At 32.5% G+C, this 18,342-nt stretch overlaps 1 protein-coding gene across 1 annotated transcript in view; it reads left to right on the forward strand.

Moving 5' to 3' along the window:
• The window catches only part of LOC116766689 (mannosyl-oligosaccharide alpha-1,2-mannosidase IA), a 44,959-nt gene extending 26,912 nt beyond the window's left edge, over positions 1–18,047 (forward strand). Inside the window, exons 2-10 of the mRNA XM_032656723.2 lie at positions 7,225–7,443; positions 8,343–8,522; positions 12,239–12,341; positions 12,497–12,604; positions 14,022–14,249; positions 14,378–14,516; positions 15,083–15,227; positions 15,663–15,779; positions 16,014–18,047. Coding sequence (XP_032512614.2) covers positions 7,225–7,443; positions 8,343–8,522; positions 12,239–12,341; positions 12,497–12,604; positions 14,022–14,249; positions 14,378–14,516; positions 15,083–15,227; positions 15,663–15,779; positions 16,014–16,169 — 1,395 coding nt within the window. The 3' untranslated portion in view covers positions 16,170–18,047. The remainder of the gene's footprint in view (positions 1–7,224; positions 7,444–8,342; positions 8,523–12,238; positions 12,342–12,496; positions 12,605–14,021; positions 14,250–14,377; positions 14,517–15,082; positions 15,228–15,662; positions 15,780–16,013) is intronic.
• The last annotated feature ends 295 nt before the right edge of the window (positions 18,048–18,342 follow it).

The raw sequence follows: 18,342 nt of genomic DNA on the forward strand, positions 1-18,342 counted from the left end.
TAGAAAATACTTAGGAAGTGCAAAACCAAGCTGTACGACTGATTATTATTATTTATTAAAGTTCACCTAATTTATGTTACGTTATTAAACAAATTACTTGTTTTAAAACTTGACTGTATACTTTTCTATCTAATTCATAATTTTATATTTTTTCCTTTATTACCGTATGGATATTGTAATGTTATTTTACATGTTCAAAATCACATAAATCGATACGAAGGTAGAATGAATGCGAGCAATAACCATTGTGAGAGCGGTTAAATTCGTAGTAAACGCTAGGCGGCGCAGTTTATAGGAAATCAATTGATATACATACATACAGTTGGCGAAACAGCTATAGGAGGACCGGTCGTTGGGGAAGTGAAACCGGCGGGTAGTTTTCAATGTACGACTACACGTACGTACATCCGCACTGTAACAAATATTAGCAACGGAGCTTCAATGGCCTTTTCATAGGCTGTCGGAAAGCTTATACATTTAAACGACTTCCATAAACGCTATTCCATTTAGTAACAATGGAATGCATTGTGATGTTTAGTTAATTACTATAAGGCTTTAAACTCAGGAACTGAAATTAAGTATCGTTAATATGTTTAAAAAGAAACACTCGTCTCTTTAAAATTTTAAGACTAATAAAAGTAAGACCCTGATGGAAATGAAGATTTCTGAATCAATTTATTATCGTCCCATGGAATATAAAACATTTTTTTTAATACTTTAAATACATCGATCAAAAGTTCCAAGACGTCATTAGAGTAATTGCGGTCGTGATTTTTCCTGAACACATTACAATATTTAATTTTTTTTTAAACGTTGTTTGAAAATCCTGACCTATTTACATAACGAAGATATGTATATAAATATATATGTCTAAACATATATTTAACCTTTTTTCTTGTAGTGTGTAACATCACCGCTAGCGAAATTATCCCTTAGCAACTGTAGTCTCTCACGTGTAAGTATCTTCTATAGAAATGTGCACGTTTATTCCAGCTAGTGGAATATTTTTTGTCTAATATAACTACGGTGCTCATGTTTTTGGCTGACATCCAAATTGAGATTAAAACTAGCATTTAATGTTAGGTATTTGTGTTACAAACTAGATTTGTAAGTCTAAATTATAGAATTTAAAATAAAATTGTGTCAGCGTAATATATAGGTAGTATTATTTAATATTTAATGTATTTACCGTACCGTTTTTGATACTTTTTTGAATAACAACGAGATAGCGAGTAAAAACAGAGTAGGTGCACACATGAAGATATTTCAAATATATAATTTTTTCCGCAGTAAAAAGTTGTTCACTCCCCACACTTAGACGAAAGTTATAATCAAATAAAATAAATCATGAAACATTTATCTAATATTATCAAAACGTTTTTTTTTATTTATGAATAATAACGATAAAAAAAATCTTAAATTTCGTGTATAACATTTACATAGGAAGTCAGTGACAGTAAAATATATGGCAGGTCCGTACCGTTACAGGCCGTGTCAGGATGATAATGACAAATGAGCCGCGGTTAGCTTGTCTTCCATCAAAATATTTATATAAAAACAAAAAACCCGCTGGCCCATAGAAATCGCTTTCGCATTGTCTGAAACGGAATAATAAATGTAATAACCGACATTCTCCTAGATTAAAAAAAAATGGATGACGTCACCGTGCTTTAATACATTTTATACAGATTATTATTATGTTGTGTATACTATAGTGAATATAACGGCGTCACAAACGATCTCAGCTCCATAATAGACGTGAAACAGGACCTTTGCGAGCTAACGTCGATATTGGATATCGCTTACAATGGCCTCATATTTGTTCCAATACAGCTAGTACGCTATATCAGACATAAAAGGAGTCAACTCAAAGGCGCTTTTAGATACGAAGTTTGTGCGCTTAGGAGAAAGATAGAAAAGTGTCTCTCTTAAGTGAATGGCACCGGTCCATTAGGGTACTGGGCGGGAAAGCTAACGTTTCCCGAACAAATCGAATCAACAACGGAAAGTCCCATTATGCAGATTTTCCATTAGTCAAAAAGCTCGACAGTGACCGATCAAAACAACGCGGTGAAATCAAACGGAATAAATTGATTTATCAAACATAAGGACCATGGCAAATGTTAAGAAGTTTTAAAGACCAGTCTCATACTACAGCTTCGCCCCAAGTCCGCTTAAATTATACTAAAACTAAAAAAATAATCTTAAATAATATTAGTAAGAATAGGTAAGAAATTATTGAGTAATTTAATTTATAATAACTTCAACTCTTCAGTATTCGATAGTGTGTCAGATACTTGGTGGCCATTGATCACTGACATCGTTTATTTGACACCCGGGTCCGGCCACGCAGGCAACACTACGGGCTATAATCCACACGATGCCCGTACCACGCCTGAACCATATTTCTCCAGATACCGTCGATGACACAAGGACAAAATAGAATTTATGGACAGCACAATGCCTATTGTCAACTACAAAAGCACCCTTATAAAGGTTTTAACATATAACTTAGACATTGAATGTCGTATCCGAAGTATTACAGAGATTTCTATAAGATTTACAAGTAATAAATGCTTATTTTTTATTATACATTTATTTTAACATTTCTTAATCTTAAATATTAAAGATCTGCAACAAACGCCCGCAATTATTGTCACGTTATTAAATGATAAATAATAAGCTTGTGTGGTGTAAAGCTAGGCCTCGTATATGTAGTGTCAGGCGGAAGAGGCGCGAGCTTTGATCATCAATGGCGCAACTCGATCGCAATTACAAACATTTGTTAGATTACTTTATTTCATCACACCAACTATCCTTTAAAAAAATTTTAGTTTTCTTTTTATTTTACTGACCATGACAATTTTCAACGATTTTAAGTAATATCCTGTCGTGTACCAATTATAATTAAAAATATTTCAGTAACTACGATATTTGAGTTACAATTGAATAGAAAATATGGTGTGATAATTTTCATTATCGATACGACCAGGATTCAAACCGGCTATCGTTCGACGCCTTCAATTAGAGGCTTTGAATTCTAATTTATCACTAAGTATTGCTTTAATATTAACGAAGTGTTATAATGTACTCCCTGATATTTAAGTGTTGCCCCTATTATTAAAAAAAACTAATTGGAATATTGGAAATAATTAATCGATTACCTAGTCAATGTGTTCCAGGAATTATGTTTTGCAATAGTCCTTGTTTATACATTAATTTAGAAGTCTTAAGAATCGCTCGATGACTACTCAATACAGTAACTCAGTAACATGCGAACTATTGAATGGACGAAACATTATTTTACTGCGACTAATTCGTATCATAAAATATTGTTATAAAAAACAACCAAATACTGTTTTTCAATGTCACTCCCTTGTATCACATAATAAACTTAACTTTATACTCGGATCTACTAATATTATCTATGTAATGAGTACTACTTATTTGCAATATTTTTTCGAAAAATCTTTAATATATTAGATCGAGTAAAAAGCATCTCAGCAGTGGGTTTGTTAAGTAACATTAAGATATGTTTTTGAGGTGGTGGCTATTTGAACCGTAGTAGTAAATCTGTTGAAGTCACAGATTTACTGTATCCCGGCGCGGCGCTCGACTAACACTTAATTACCCTCCGAGATTACTTCTCGACACATATCGCCAGACAGACTCATTTTATGTTCCACTATCAACCATTATCTTGAGCACTTAATTAAGGAGACTTGACTCGAAACGATCTCAACAAACCTAACCTCACACACATATATATATATATATAACATTCATAAAATATTAATCGAGTATTTATTGTAAGAAATACAAATATTTCATTATAATATTGCTCCCAATATGCTTCTTTTCATGAAATCGTTTACCAAAAAATAGTAACGATCAAATAAAATATCGCCGGCAAATATTTCAAATGTCAGCGTTTCTTTAACGGAATAAATATGAAAGCAACAAAAGTCTTGTATACGTTTAGTAAATATTTCTTCTTTAACATTTATTACGATACTTTAATATCTTCTTCTGTTATATACATAAGTATATATAATATTATTGATACATATGTATGTAGGTATGAAAGTAATATAACTTGATTGATTCGTCGGCAGGCACATCTTATATTCAATATAATATTTAAATTACAAATTACTCTTTGTTATCCCAAAAAACAAATGCCATGAAAACTGGGAAATCTTAAAAATTCGTTATACAATTGGTATTGTTTTATTCATCACAGAAGTGATTCGTTAAATAGCATTCTATTGTTTCTTTGTTAAATGTTTGAGAGCTGAGAGAAATGTTTAGATTAATGACAAGTAGGAAGGGAAAGATCATTAATTCACAAGTAAATAATTCAAGATGATTTCAAAAAATACAAACAATATTGCGATTGAATTATAATACAACACGTCAGTGAATTGTTTAAAAAAATATTTACGCGACCTGAATAGTAATAATTACCATAGAATTAAATAATCACAATAGAATATCTTTATAATGAATAAATTTACGGGTGGTTAGTAACTAAGAAAACGAGTGATCGTGAAAAGTTAAATAAGGCTACCCAAAACACAATATTAAACATACTCGATGATGTTATATACATGCCTCAATTTGTGAGGATGTATGTGTGTCTGTTGATCTTTCATGCTAGAACTACTGAATGGATCGTGATGGTAATTTACAGTAGCTTTGATTTCTGACTTAGACGTAGGTTAAAATTTATCCCGAAATTCCGAGCAGTTATCAGTTGTATGACGCCGACTGTTGGTTGTTGGACCTTATCTATTTTTTTTACACACTTTTGAAAAAAAAAAATCTAAGTCTAACTACAATTCCGAAGTCCACGCGGAGGATGTAACAGACAAAAACTATACTATAAATATACTAGTATTATACATGAAGTGGACACGTTCATGTTTTATATGTCGTGTACGCACACTTCATATCAGTCAGATTAGTAACAATCGCGGCGGCGCTGAGTCGCGAGCTATCGTCTAATAAAATTTAGTTTCAAACGAATATTCTCTGTGATATCACACGATTGATATAAGTTATTTACTGTGAAATTATAAGTATATTTTATTGTGATCAAGAGCATATATAATATATTGCTACGGTTGTGGAATTTAGTGTCTGTGTTCACGTGTCATATAGGAATTGAATAAGATTGCTCGTTGTTATCAGTGTCGATAAAAATGCGAAAATTAGTTCGGTTGTTGACCGGGGCTCTCTCGTTCATCGTGACTATGATCTTACTGGTCAGGGTTTCCCAACTCGACAGTGAGACGGATTCGGCAGAGCATCGTATGGAAAGATCAGCGCGATGGGGAAATATGAAAACTTTGGAAAACTTTTCTCAAACAAACATCACTGAGCAACGACAGCTCATTGTAGAGGTATGGCGTGGACAATACGAACCAATCATAATATTTTATTTCGTATATGTATAATGTTATTAAACATTCGCATTCCACTGAATTTATTATATTCACATAGCGGACACTTGAAAAATCTTATCGGCAGATTGCTCGGATTGTTACAATTGAGATCGATCTAGTTTTGAAATGTGTCGTAAATGAATACATACTGTATACACGTATTATCACATTTTTTATTCTAATGAACCACGTGTCAGAGATCAGTTGTAGACGAGATAAATGTAACCAATAACATTATCAAACGATTGTTTCATAGACTGCTGACGACAGTTCTGACTTCTCATAACGTTAATTTAATTCTACACTCCCTTTCAGCCACTCGCCATTCAACTGTTAATTGGTAAAGTCTTAAGTTTTTTCCGAGTCATTGGCGACACTCGGCGAAGTTGTCGGAACCTAATAATAATTAATGGCCCCGCAGAAAGTACGATATCCTTTCATTAGTCTTCGGTCTCGGAGCGGAGCTGTGAGATTAAAACTTGAGCCTCGGGTAACGTCTTTGAAAGCTTTATAAATAGACGTCTTCTCAGTTCCTCGGCGCCTTTGAGAACGTGGACTCTCTACCACAGAGTAATGTTTGTTTGACAAAAACTTTTATAAAGAGAAATGTGTACACTGTACAAAGTAAAAAATACATACTCCTTTTTAGTAGCCATTCATGACTCGCTAGAGGCCATTTTATTATTAATCTACGTTTATAGAAACTATATAGCTTTTATCCTCCAAGCAAATGCACTGAAAGTGCATTATGCTTTTTTATAAATAGTTACCTGTAACGATAAATTTTTATTATATTACGTTTAACGTAATGTGAACATAAAATATATAATTTTGCTGCATTTAATTTTAACATTTCATAAACAATTTTCAATAATAAGTTTTTCATTAATGTTATTAACATTTACCCGTTATAAGATTTTAAATATTGTTTTGGTTTTAGCTAACATAACATATAGTTCAATAAGAAGAATATCGCTAAAGCACAAGATCTCTTGTGAATAATAGAATTGATATTAAATAACTGATCGACAGCAAAAACCACACTGTCGCTATGCCAATAAGAGATACGCCGTTATTGTTATGGACATTTAGTTAAACTAAGTAATTAACAAATAAAAAAAATCTAGACTCGATAGATAAGATAAAGTTTTAACGGACAAGAGACTAAGCTCAGAATGATTTTAAACTTCTCTATATTTAAATAATTCTGAATATTATTTGGAAATAGTTCAAATTCATACATTTGAATATTTTATATGATTAAATAATTTCTGTGTAACTAGTAAAACTTCGGAGCAAGTGTTAAGGAAAATATCATAGATATTAAAATAGGCGTGAGTCGTAATCAGTTGCGTGTGAACATACAGGGGACAGATCATTACATCCGCCTTAACAAACGAAAGATAGGCATCTGTCGATTGTTCTGCTCATTATATATATGTATATATGGAATTCATATAATATATGAACACTAATTGTGAAGATTGTAGAAAAAATATATATTTTTTCGCACCTACAATTCCTTGAAGACAAACATTAAATGTAATGACCACGATTACGATCCTAACACGGAATATTGATAATTTTTCAGGAAAGATAATGCAAAAAAAAAATATCTAAAAACTCCCTGCTTCATCTTATATCTTAAATATAATATGAAAAATATATACAATCTACTTACACGTAATTCGTAACACTGAAGAGAATTAAAAAAATAACGTATTGAAATGATGGCTTGAAATATTTTAATCTAAACAATACTTTTATTTTAATTCAGATGATGCGTCACGCCTGGAACAACTATAAGTTATACGCGTGGGGTAAGAACGAGCTGAAGCCGATGACAAAACGAGCTCATCTGACCAGTGTATTCGGAGGTGGTGATCTAGGAGCCACCATCGTCGATGGTATGGACACGCTGTACGTCATGGGACTGATAGATGAGTTCAGGGAAGGTAGAGACTGGATAGCAGAACATTTCCACATCAATGAAATTGTAAGTACCTTGACTCTATTAAACTTATTGCACAGTTCACATTCAATTGATAATTTTATGTACGAAAAAACATCGTACTTACACTTTATATTATTTTGGACATAAAACAGACTTATGGGAAATAAGCTTTAAAACTAGTTTTATTTTATATATTCCATGGAAATCGATCTAATGGTGAAACATAACGAAATTCCCATAATATAATCTCACCCCACGTAACATTTAACGTACATTATTATAGGAATTTAGGGCGACGTTGCAAATTAAATTAACCGCAGCTTGGTTGTAAAACTGAACTGAGAATGTAGGTTATGTTCTCTATTATTTTTACAATGCAATAAAAATATTATAACGCACTTAACGTTATTAGAATGTTAAAATATTTTACGAATTTCATGTCTTTGCTTCATGTTAGTGTATGCTCGATAAATATTTATTTTAAATATATTAAACGAGCTTCATATGCAGCGTCGTTTGACGGTTGTCTTGTAATAAAAATGGCTTAGATATATTTACCACTGTATACATAATTAATATACGATAACATCAAAAAAGCAGTAATTTCTTTTGATTACTTATTTGTTTTAATTTCGAACTTCCTTCGCCTGTTGAATACTTTTTTTTTAAGTTCCAACTAATAAGAAAATATGTCCTCCCTAATTCAAAGTAAGTAGATATTTTCGGCTGTCACCTTAGAATTGTTAACACGGGATCCAGGCGATAAAAGCTTCATTAACTTTATTAACATAAAACTTACAGGATATTAAAAAATTAATAAACGCCATGAAAAAGAAAATGTAACGAATATTTATGTAAATAAGTTTTTTGTCTCAGAATTTGTAGAGCTTAAAAATTATGTATGTATTATCACATAATGACACGAACGGTGGTGCTACCAGGACTCGGATCTGTCGGTGTTCGAGACCACAATCAGGTTCGTGGGTGGTCTCCTGTCCTGCTACGCCCTGACAGGAGACGCCGTGTTCCGTGATAAGGCTGCCGAGGTAGCCGACGCCCTACTGCCGGCCTTCGAGACACCCACTGGATTACCTTACGCCCTCATAAACCCATCAAATAAGGTAAACATTTCATTATATATTATTCTATAATATAGAAAAAAATTAAAACAAATGATAGGCTTATTATGTTTCTTTATTAAATTTGTCAATATTGAACTCAAAAGCGGTTGTTTTGAGCTTTTTTCCTTAGTGAGATACCACGATAATAAACCTAATTGATATTTAAAATTTCCTCCAAAATTGATATCATTCGTATAATCTAATATCAATGTAAACTCTATGACGCTCCTTATAAAGAGATACAGGTGGAGAGCTCTATAACATTCACAACTTTACTCGATATATGTGAAATTCCTCTTCGGTTGCGTATATGAAGTCCACAATTAGTGCAAACTATTAGCACGAGAGAGCGCCCTAGAATATATATTGCTAAGCAATAATAGTAGGTCGGTGGGTCGGTGGGTCGTTGGATGTGTTAGAATGTGTGTTTTGTTAGTCAGCTTTCAGAGAATAGCATATTGCGTAACCAACAAACGCACTCCAATCGGTAATTACTATACCTCCGTATAAAAAATAAATTTAAATATAGAAAAGCAGTGACAATGACTTTTATTTACAAACTTTATAATGATTGTGGACTTAGAATTATGATTAAAGAAGTTTGTTGAATCAATATAAATACGAAATATTCTTAATATAGAAGAAGAGAGATTACTTCAGCAATCATTAAACCTAGATAGCCAGTTAGTTTAGCTCTGCCAGTGTTTTAGAAAGGACTTCAGGAATCAGTTCGTTAAACAGAGCCCACTCGATTGCTGGCTACAGTTTTCCGATAAATCAATGGAAAGAATTACAAAGATACTCCTTACTCAATACTTTAGAATTCAAGTCATTTTATAAGTGAATTACAGGTTTCTATGTTATAAAAAATCAATAGCAAAAGTTTCTCAAATTTATTGATTATTTAAAAATTATAGAAATAACTGGAAAATCGGAACGAATAAAAGTATTCTTCTAAATAGCCTTTCGTGTGTCTTATATTATGTTTATTTACAGATATAGAAATATAAATGTTTATTATATATGCTTTTTAAAAATTTTCTAAATAGTTTCGAAATCTCAAATTGAAAGTGATTACTAAAAAGCGTTTGTTTAAAATACGTAATTGGGTACAAATGAACTCGATCAAAGTTAAATAATAACGTTTATACAAAAGCATTCCATATTATATTTATATGATACTTTGCGATTATCATAAAACAGAATTGTATAATTATATACTGTTGTCAAATAATTTTTAAATTACATTACGATGAAACATATCACAGTAGAAACATATTTGTTAGTGACAAAACGTTAGGTACCCACGACTGATTGTCTCTGGAATCGGTTCTTCGTTCTCGTTATCATCTGGGACCGGTTAGTTTCAACATCTGATAGCTCGACTTCAAAGTACTCATTGACTTACTTGTTTGCTAAATGTTTTTAGGATACGAGACATTCATACGCTCAGGAAAAAGTATCGCATGTTTCAGTTCAAGTATTATGATTGTCTTAACTTAAATATGTATTTTTTTATTTATATATAAAATGCGGTCCGATGATCATGACCGTCATAGCGAGGTTATTCTGATAATGAATTTAACTTGAAATAACTATTAAACTATACCTCGCGGTTACATCCACTCTAAACTCACTGGATACAATTCAATTGATCCAGAATACGTTTATGCTAAATGCTGTTAATTTATTTTACTCATCCAAATGTTAATTTACATGGTAAACATGTTGCGTTCAAAAAATGGAAAATTATCTTGTTTCTATGTACTATTTGTTCTGCGAATAAAAATAAACGTTGATAACACATTACCATACCAATTGTTTAAACGGTTTAAAAATACTGTAAAGCATCACTATCAGTGTTTGAACTTGATATAGGCATTTTGATTACGAGCCGTCTCTCCTAAAATATATGTTCGGTGTAAACGCTTCATTAATTCTCCGTCTATACATCGACGCGCGTTCTTTCGTTTAGTTATCAGAGAGCGATGTCTCAGACTTCAGTGCCGTAAGCGGCGGTTCTCATTAGTCCAACAAATCATACGTTTTATCTGAGACCTCCGAAATAATCCGAGACGGACCTCAGTTATCGGACCCCTGTGTGCCACTCGCTGGCCTTCGTCGTTCCGATAAAGCATGCCAATTAAAAATGTTAATGAATAAGAGAAATTAATTTTTCTGATCAACAAATTTGAATTCAGTTTATAGAAATTGTTTATTTCTTTATCATTATCGTGTTTGACTTTTTAAGAGATACCTTTACTTGCATCCTTATCAGATATATTGTATAACTGATAGCGGGTTTAAGTTTATTACTGCTGCGGCTTTAGTTATCAATTATTTTTCTTTAAATTATTAATGAATATGATTTATCGACTATAGCTAAATAATTCAGTTGTGAAGGAACTCTGTGATATGTATTTATAATATCATATTATTTGTTTTAAAACAAAACAATTATGTGTACCTATTAATAGAAACATTCGTTAGAATCATAATAAAGTATTATCAGAAATTACATTTCGATTGTAAATTTTTCATCGTCCTCGTGGACACTTGACAATAATATAATTTGTTTGTTAATGATCTCCCCAATACGTTTCCTGGCCATAGTCAATACTTTTATAAATTTTGTCTTAACTACATTTAGCATCCGACTCTGCGACATATTTAAATAATATTATAAAAGTGAACCCGTCTTTTCTATTAAAACATTATCTATAATAATGGAAATTGTGATATATATTGTATAGACAATTACACATAAAAACCTATACATAGAAAAAATTTCCAAAAAACCATGTGGTAATAATTTCGCAAGCGTAACCGCAATCAAACAGTACTATACAATAAAATAAACCATAAATTAGTTGACATCCCTCTGATGGTAATGAAGCAAGTTTTAAGTATAGACATCTCCCGGGGGGGACTTAAAACAGAATGTACGTGAGTCCAATTAAAATGAATGCTGGAAATTCATAATATTGTGACAACGAAGCCGTATTCGATTGACCGATTTACATTTAAACATAATGATATCTAAGATTATCTCGTGTACTCATTTAAATTTAACTAAGGTTTTCGCATACTGCGCTTTTTTTTTATTATTTTATAACTACAATACATAATCCCGAAGTTTCGGTTCTTTTACAACGACCGTGATCGGTTAATAATATTAAATCGCAGAGTATCCGAAAACCTTAGTTTCATTTATATTAAAATATTCCAATGACAAAAATTTATATATAATTTGCACTATTTTTTATCTGTAATTTGGACATAACGTAATTCATGAGTACCATTACCAATATTACTTTTAAATGGGTTGCTTAAAACTTCAGGCGATATAAGATTACTTCATTATCATCTGTATCATATGCGTACATTTTGATTGCTAGTTTTTTTTTTTTTTGTATAATTTAAAAATAGAATTGCAATAATGAAAAAACCTTCGAATAAAGAATAGATAAATATTTAAAATTGTATTAATATTTTATACACGGTGTCTAAGGAGGTCTGAGCAATGAAATAGTAATTGACTTTGCAATAATATTTTTGAATTAAAATATTTAAAACTTATCGCATAGAAAAATTTTAGACAAAACTTTTGTCTTCAACGCTCAAAAGATCTTGTAAGAGATTGTCAATGTTATTTTTTACAAGCGGTACTTTTGCTTTACATCAAAATATATAACTATCTAAGTGTAATATTTTAGGCCAATCGTCAGTATCACTGGGCTGGCGCTAACAGTATACTGTCTGAAGTCGGGACTCTTCATCTAGAATTCACATACCTGAGCGATGTCACCGGCAAAGACGGTGAGTTTGATTGATATTAAAAAAGGTTAAGTCATTAAGAAGATTTATTGAAATATATATGAAGATGTCGTCCGTTCAAAGGTTCGGATCGTCATATAATGTTTTTTTTTATACATTTAATTATATGTATATATAAATGTTTTGTATATATTCAGTGTACAGACAGAAGGTCGATCGTATTCGCGATGTTCTTCACAACATCCAGAAGCCAGAAGGTCTCTATCCCAATTACATCAATCCCAGGAACGGACAGTGGGGGCAGAGTGAGTATACCTGAAGAAATTAGCTGTCATTATGGAAAAAAAATATTACGTATCATACATTTTTTAGTCCAAGAGACTATTTTTTTTTTTATTTATGAAGTACAGAGGGACCTGTCCATATATTATGATATAACAGTATTCAAACTTATTGCAAACCAATACTTTTTCACCACTTTTTTTTAATTAGAACAAGTCCGTTATCTCCTGAACAATCCACCGCAAACCGTGCTCTTTCTAGTTAATTGCTACGAATACCTTTAGTATTAGTCTCTTCTAATGTACTAATTTAAAATTGTGCATCATACAAAAAAAAAATTCTTTGATTTAATATTTCAATTTAATACTTTTTGAAGTGTTTCACATCACTACTACCTAAGAGTCGATAATCAATATAGAATCGAAATCATCGATAAGTTTGAAGTTACATCCCTGTTGTTACATAATTATTTCAAATGTGCTTTATTTAAGCTTGTCACTTAACCAGAGACGGTGGATTTAACTTTTTAACCGCCGGCAAAGTTAGTAATTCTGGTTAAAGTTAAATTGTAGCCTAGAATTCCGGTTAAAGTTGCGTTTGTGGTTGTTTTAGATTTAAAATTTGTTTTTACTTCATCCGGGTGTGTGTGTGTGTATTTTTTTTTATTTAGTGAGTTTTTCAATGTAGATAAAACTCTTTAATCCATGTTTCATAAATAATATGTAAAAATTCTTTCTATATTTACATCCAAATTATTAATATTTTAATTCTGTAAAGTCTCATCTCGCTCAAATATTGATAACGTTTGAAACTTACTTAAAATAACATTCACCTTAGCACTAGTTTTCACTATCACAGGACCTACAAATAATTTATTTACAGTATTTCATGCACAATCTTCTCGCATTATAGTATTAAGGTATGTTACTGAATGTGAAACGAACACTTGTAGTCTAACAAAGCTAACTTATTATAAGGGTTCTAAGGAATATATAACACAGCCTTCAATAGTTATAAACACTCAATGACCACTGAAAAGAAAATAAATACCATATTATAATTTTGTTTGAAATTAAACTACCTTCATCCATACAGTTATAGCAATACTAGGAAATCATTACGCGTGTCATTAATATTAAATTCAAGCCTATAAAATAATATAATATAGTATAATAGTAACCGCGACGAACAAAACAATTACATGGAACCGAGGCACTCGTTACTGTAATCAATTCTTTACGAAGATCCGCTGGATAAGGATAATTAAAACGTGTACTAAGATAAGTCGATGTTTGGATGTCTTAGTAATTTACAAGACATCTACCATTCAAGCATAAAATACATTCAATCAATATTACCGTGACATTTTATGGAAATAAAAAATAGCTTTAAATATATATATATTTAAATATATATATATAATTATAACAACTTTTCCAGAGCACACATCTCTGGGAGCGCTAGGCGACTCCTTCTACGAGTATCTGCTGAAGGCCTGGATTCTATCAGACAACGAGGACGTCCAGGCCCGCGAGATGTTCGACGAGGCGATGCAGGCAGCTCTCGATAAGATGCTTAGGACTTCGCCCTCAGGGCTCGCCTACCTCGCGGAGGTCAAGTACGGCAGGATATTTGAAGAGAAGATGGACCACTTGTCGTGTTTCGCAGGTAATACGCTGAGTTTGTATTCCATATATCAAGATTACACTGCTGCTTATTTGTTTGTTTCCTTTCCTCTGTCTGCTCTCACTCTCTTCCTCTCTCCTCTCTGTTTCTCACTCGTCAATCTTTCCCAGGTGGTATGTTCGCCCTCGCTTCAACAACAATGTCCAACTCTCTGTCGGAGCGGTACATGGACGTGGCCCGCAAATTGACTCACACCTGTCACGAGAGCTACGACCGCTCGGAAACAAAACTCGGACCGGAGGCTTTCAGGTGAGGAAATAGAAATATAAAAATACTGTAGAAAATTACATAATGAAAAGAAAATCTTTTTGGTCACAAAATTTTGACCAAAATTAAACTTTCTTTTAGTATTTTTTCCGTCAAACAATAATTAATTATCCAGTAGAGTTATATATTGTGTTTGTTTTGTAATTTTTCTGACAAACTGTTCTTTTAATTCCCCACAATCACCTGACCTTTGATAAAAAATACTTCTTTTAAAAACATATCTATCTGTGTTTCTTGATCTCTGACATGTAGCAACGATTCGCTGTAAAGGCTTAGGCTCTTTATTATTATTTCTTATTTATAATAAACATTATATAATTTATGCAAATAGAAGAGACTTTCATTACCATAGACCATAGTCACCAGAAAGTAAACAAATAAGATGAAATAATATGTTCTTTAACCCGACGAAAAGAAAGTTTTTCTGCCAAAACTGAACAGAAAAAGATTCTTAGTTTTATAGAAATATATATATATATATAAACATAGATATTAATGTAGCTGGTCGTCAAAACTCTGTTTCTGTACCGACTCGTCCATATCCTCAGGTTCTCTGGCGCTGTCGAGGCTCGCGCTATGAAGAGTAACGAGAAGATGTACCTCCTGCGGCCGGAGACGTTCGAGAGCTACTTCATCATGTGGAGACTCACCAAGGAACAGAAATATAGAGATTGGGGCTGGGAGGCTGTTCAGGTAAAGATCGCCATTGGTCCGAACACAAACTTAGTACTTCATTAAGACATGCATTATTTAAACGGGCACTATTCTTGTTTCTCCTCCACGTTGTCGCTGTGAGCACACATCTTGTGATGATGTTGGATTTATTAGACATCAATAAATATAAAAAATTGTGTCTCAAAATGTTGTAATTAGAGATTATCAAGGAAATAACAATAAGTTATTGTTTATCGTAAAATAATGTTACTAACGAGCGTGACCTTTATCCTGGACCGTAATCACAATTTTATATAAAATTAAAAAAGACATATATCGTTTAAATCTTTCTATTAAACATTTTGTGTGGATGAATGTAAACTTTAAACTTAACTTTTCTTTAAACTTTTAACTTTAAATACGTTCCAATATTCCTTCAATATTAATGTAAAATATAATAACTAAATGTTGCAGGCTCTCGAGAAGCACTGTCGAGTGGAGGGAGGGTACACGGGTCTGCTGAACGTGTACCACGCCTCGCCTCAGGGCGACGACGTGCAACAGAGCTTCTTCCTTGCGGAGACGCTTAAGGTATACACACACAAACACACACACACACACACACAAGTCCCCACTCTAACATACGTTCTAAAATGCACACTCACACATGTGTAACATAGTCAGTCACGCTTGTATAATATTTTCAATCTATGTTTGTATGTGTACATATCTCATATAATATACCTACATTGTTTTCTATATATATAAATAGTATTTTAAAAGCATTAATCACTAACTGTATCTGACTATTTGTTATGTTTCCAGTATCTGTACCTGCTGTTCTCCGAGGACTCCTTGCTGCCATTAAACGAATGGGTTTTCAACACCGAGGCCCACCCTCTGCCCATCAAGAACAGGAATCCGCTGTACCGAGCCGCCGACAAGACCGCTCACATTGTGAACGAGAGCAATCAAATTTAAAAAATACGCCATTTATATTACTTTGGGCGCGATCTCTTTTAATACTGTGACTTCAATGAACGAATCTTGAACATTTTGAATCCAAATTATGTTTTATCTGTCCCTGGTCTTGGACGGATACGAAATATCATAATCTATTCTAATATTTTATTATCTTATTTTTTATTTTTTTGTTATTCCTTCATTTTATTTTCTGACGACGATCTTTATATTGTATGGTAATAGTAAATTTTTTACGGTTTCCTTCTTGGTCTCTGTTAGTCTTAAACTTTGTACATATTTAATAATGTTATAATTAATAATCTCTCAATCAACAGCTGTTCGTATGTATTGTATTGTAGTGAGCTGCGAAGCGTATAACGTGTGGTCAAAGATCATATAGAAATTTGAAATTTTGATCGCTCCGTTACTGTCCCCCGATCACGTCAAAGGCCGAGGCCACTCGGTGCGATGGATCTAAATTTCAAATTTCCCACAAGCTCCGAGTCCGAAGGCATATCTCCAAATTACTAATACAAATTTTATAATCCCACTGCAAGTGTAGCGGCGTGTGGTGTATGTTAAGCGTAGATGTGGACCCGCCGGTGACACTGGTGGCTGTTCAATGAATGTAGGAAAATGTTTTAAAGTGTCTAATAGTACTACGGTAATGTTTCTGTTCCCGCCAACCTTCTGAGGCAGTCGATTAAACGAACCGAGAGCGTTGTCTATGCTTTTGATTTCATTATATTTTATTTGTTATTCACTGATTCTCGCCACATCTCTCCTGGAACGCCCTCGGACGGTCAGTTCTTGTGATGTATTTACTCCAACCGTATTCCGCTTACTCGACTGTTATCGCAGGATTGTGTTACATACTTATATTAATAATTTGAGATATTTTTTTTCATCCGACGGCCTATATAGCGTTTAAATGAATAAGAAATTTAAATAATCCTCATAAATACAACGTAACGTTGGCACCTGTTAAAATAGCATTTTTATTTATTATTGTAATATACAATGAGGACGTTAATAGACAATGTTTAGACAAAAACCGTAGATAAATTTGTGTACATGATGTATATAGTCTTAGATAGAGATAGCGTAGAGTCGTGTAGCGCGTGTCGAGGTGTGTGTGTGTCGGTCTCTGTATAATAACTACTGCCAGTTTTTTTTATTGTCTGTTGTAATATAATATATGTTTATTAGATGTAATTTTAAAAGTTTTGAGCGTTTCCGTTGGCTGCAATCGAAATTATAAATGTTGTTTGTAAAGCGTTCTTTTCTTACTGAACAGAGGCGAGCCCATCTCGCATTAATATAAATGTACAATACTTAATGTTTTCTTAGATGTATAGTGACTTAAATTGCATTATGTTTAGTTTAATGTATGTTGATGTGTTTGTATGTTACAGCGATGGTGATTAATTTAAATAATAATAATTATTATTAATGAAATATAAAATTTTGATGTAATATTTTCAGATAAATTCAGCAAATAACTTCCAATTTCTACTTTTCTAAGATTTGTCTTAATAATATGTTTATTTTTCTATGCTTCATTGATTGTTACTTCAAAAATCACTATGATTCTTTTCGTTGACACTGATCGTGTAGTAATCATTCAGATCCGGTAATTTATTATTTGTCGTTTTTAATTTAATTTATCCAATATTTGCTGTGTAGCCTTGTCAAGCTATCTCGACTACTGCTCAAACTAAACGGAAGTGGTCTCTGTAGGGCGGATGATGTTACAATGTTATTGCCACATTTTTAAAATCCTAAAAACGTAATAGTGTTCTAACATCGTCCAAAGCTTGTTATCCTGAGTATGAAGTAATTGTATTTAACAAACCGATGTAAATTTCAGTTATTAATAAAACAATGTTTACATAATCAGCTTTCTTATTTATCAGCTCCGTGTTGTGTGTAGTTTTTTAAATCTCCTCTTTGTACTCGTGATCGTCTTTAATAGGTTTTATTAGATTTTCGAGGATTGTGACTCGTTGACAATGGAACTACATCAGTACAAAAAAAATTTTGAAGAGGAACCTTTAATTGAGGAAGTACTTACCTACCATACAGCTAAAAAAAAAGCCAATTTTTTTTCTCCAATTTTGAAGTCGGTTTAAATGTAATTCAAGTTACTCATAACATTACGTACTTGCAAGTAAAATTACCGTCACATTGA

Source organism: Danaus plexippus, chromosome 10 (genome assembly GCF_018135715.1).
Source record: "Danaus plexippus chromosome 10, MEX_DaPlex, whole genome shotgun sequence".
Taxonomy (NCBI): domain Eukaryota; kingdom Metazoa; phylum Arthropoda; class Insecta; order Lepidoptera; family Nymphalidae; genus Danaus; species Danaus plexippus.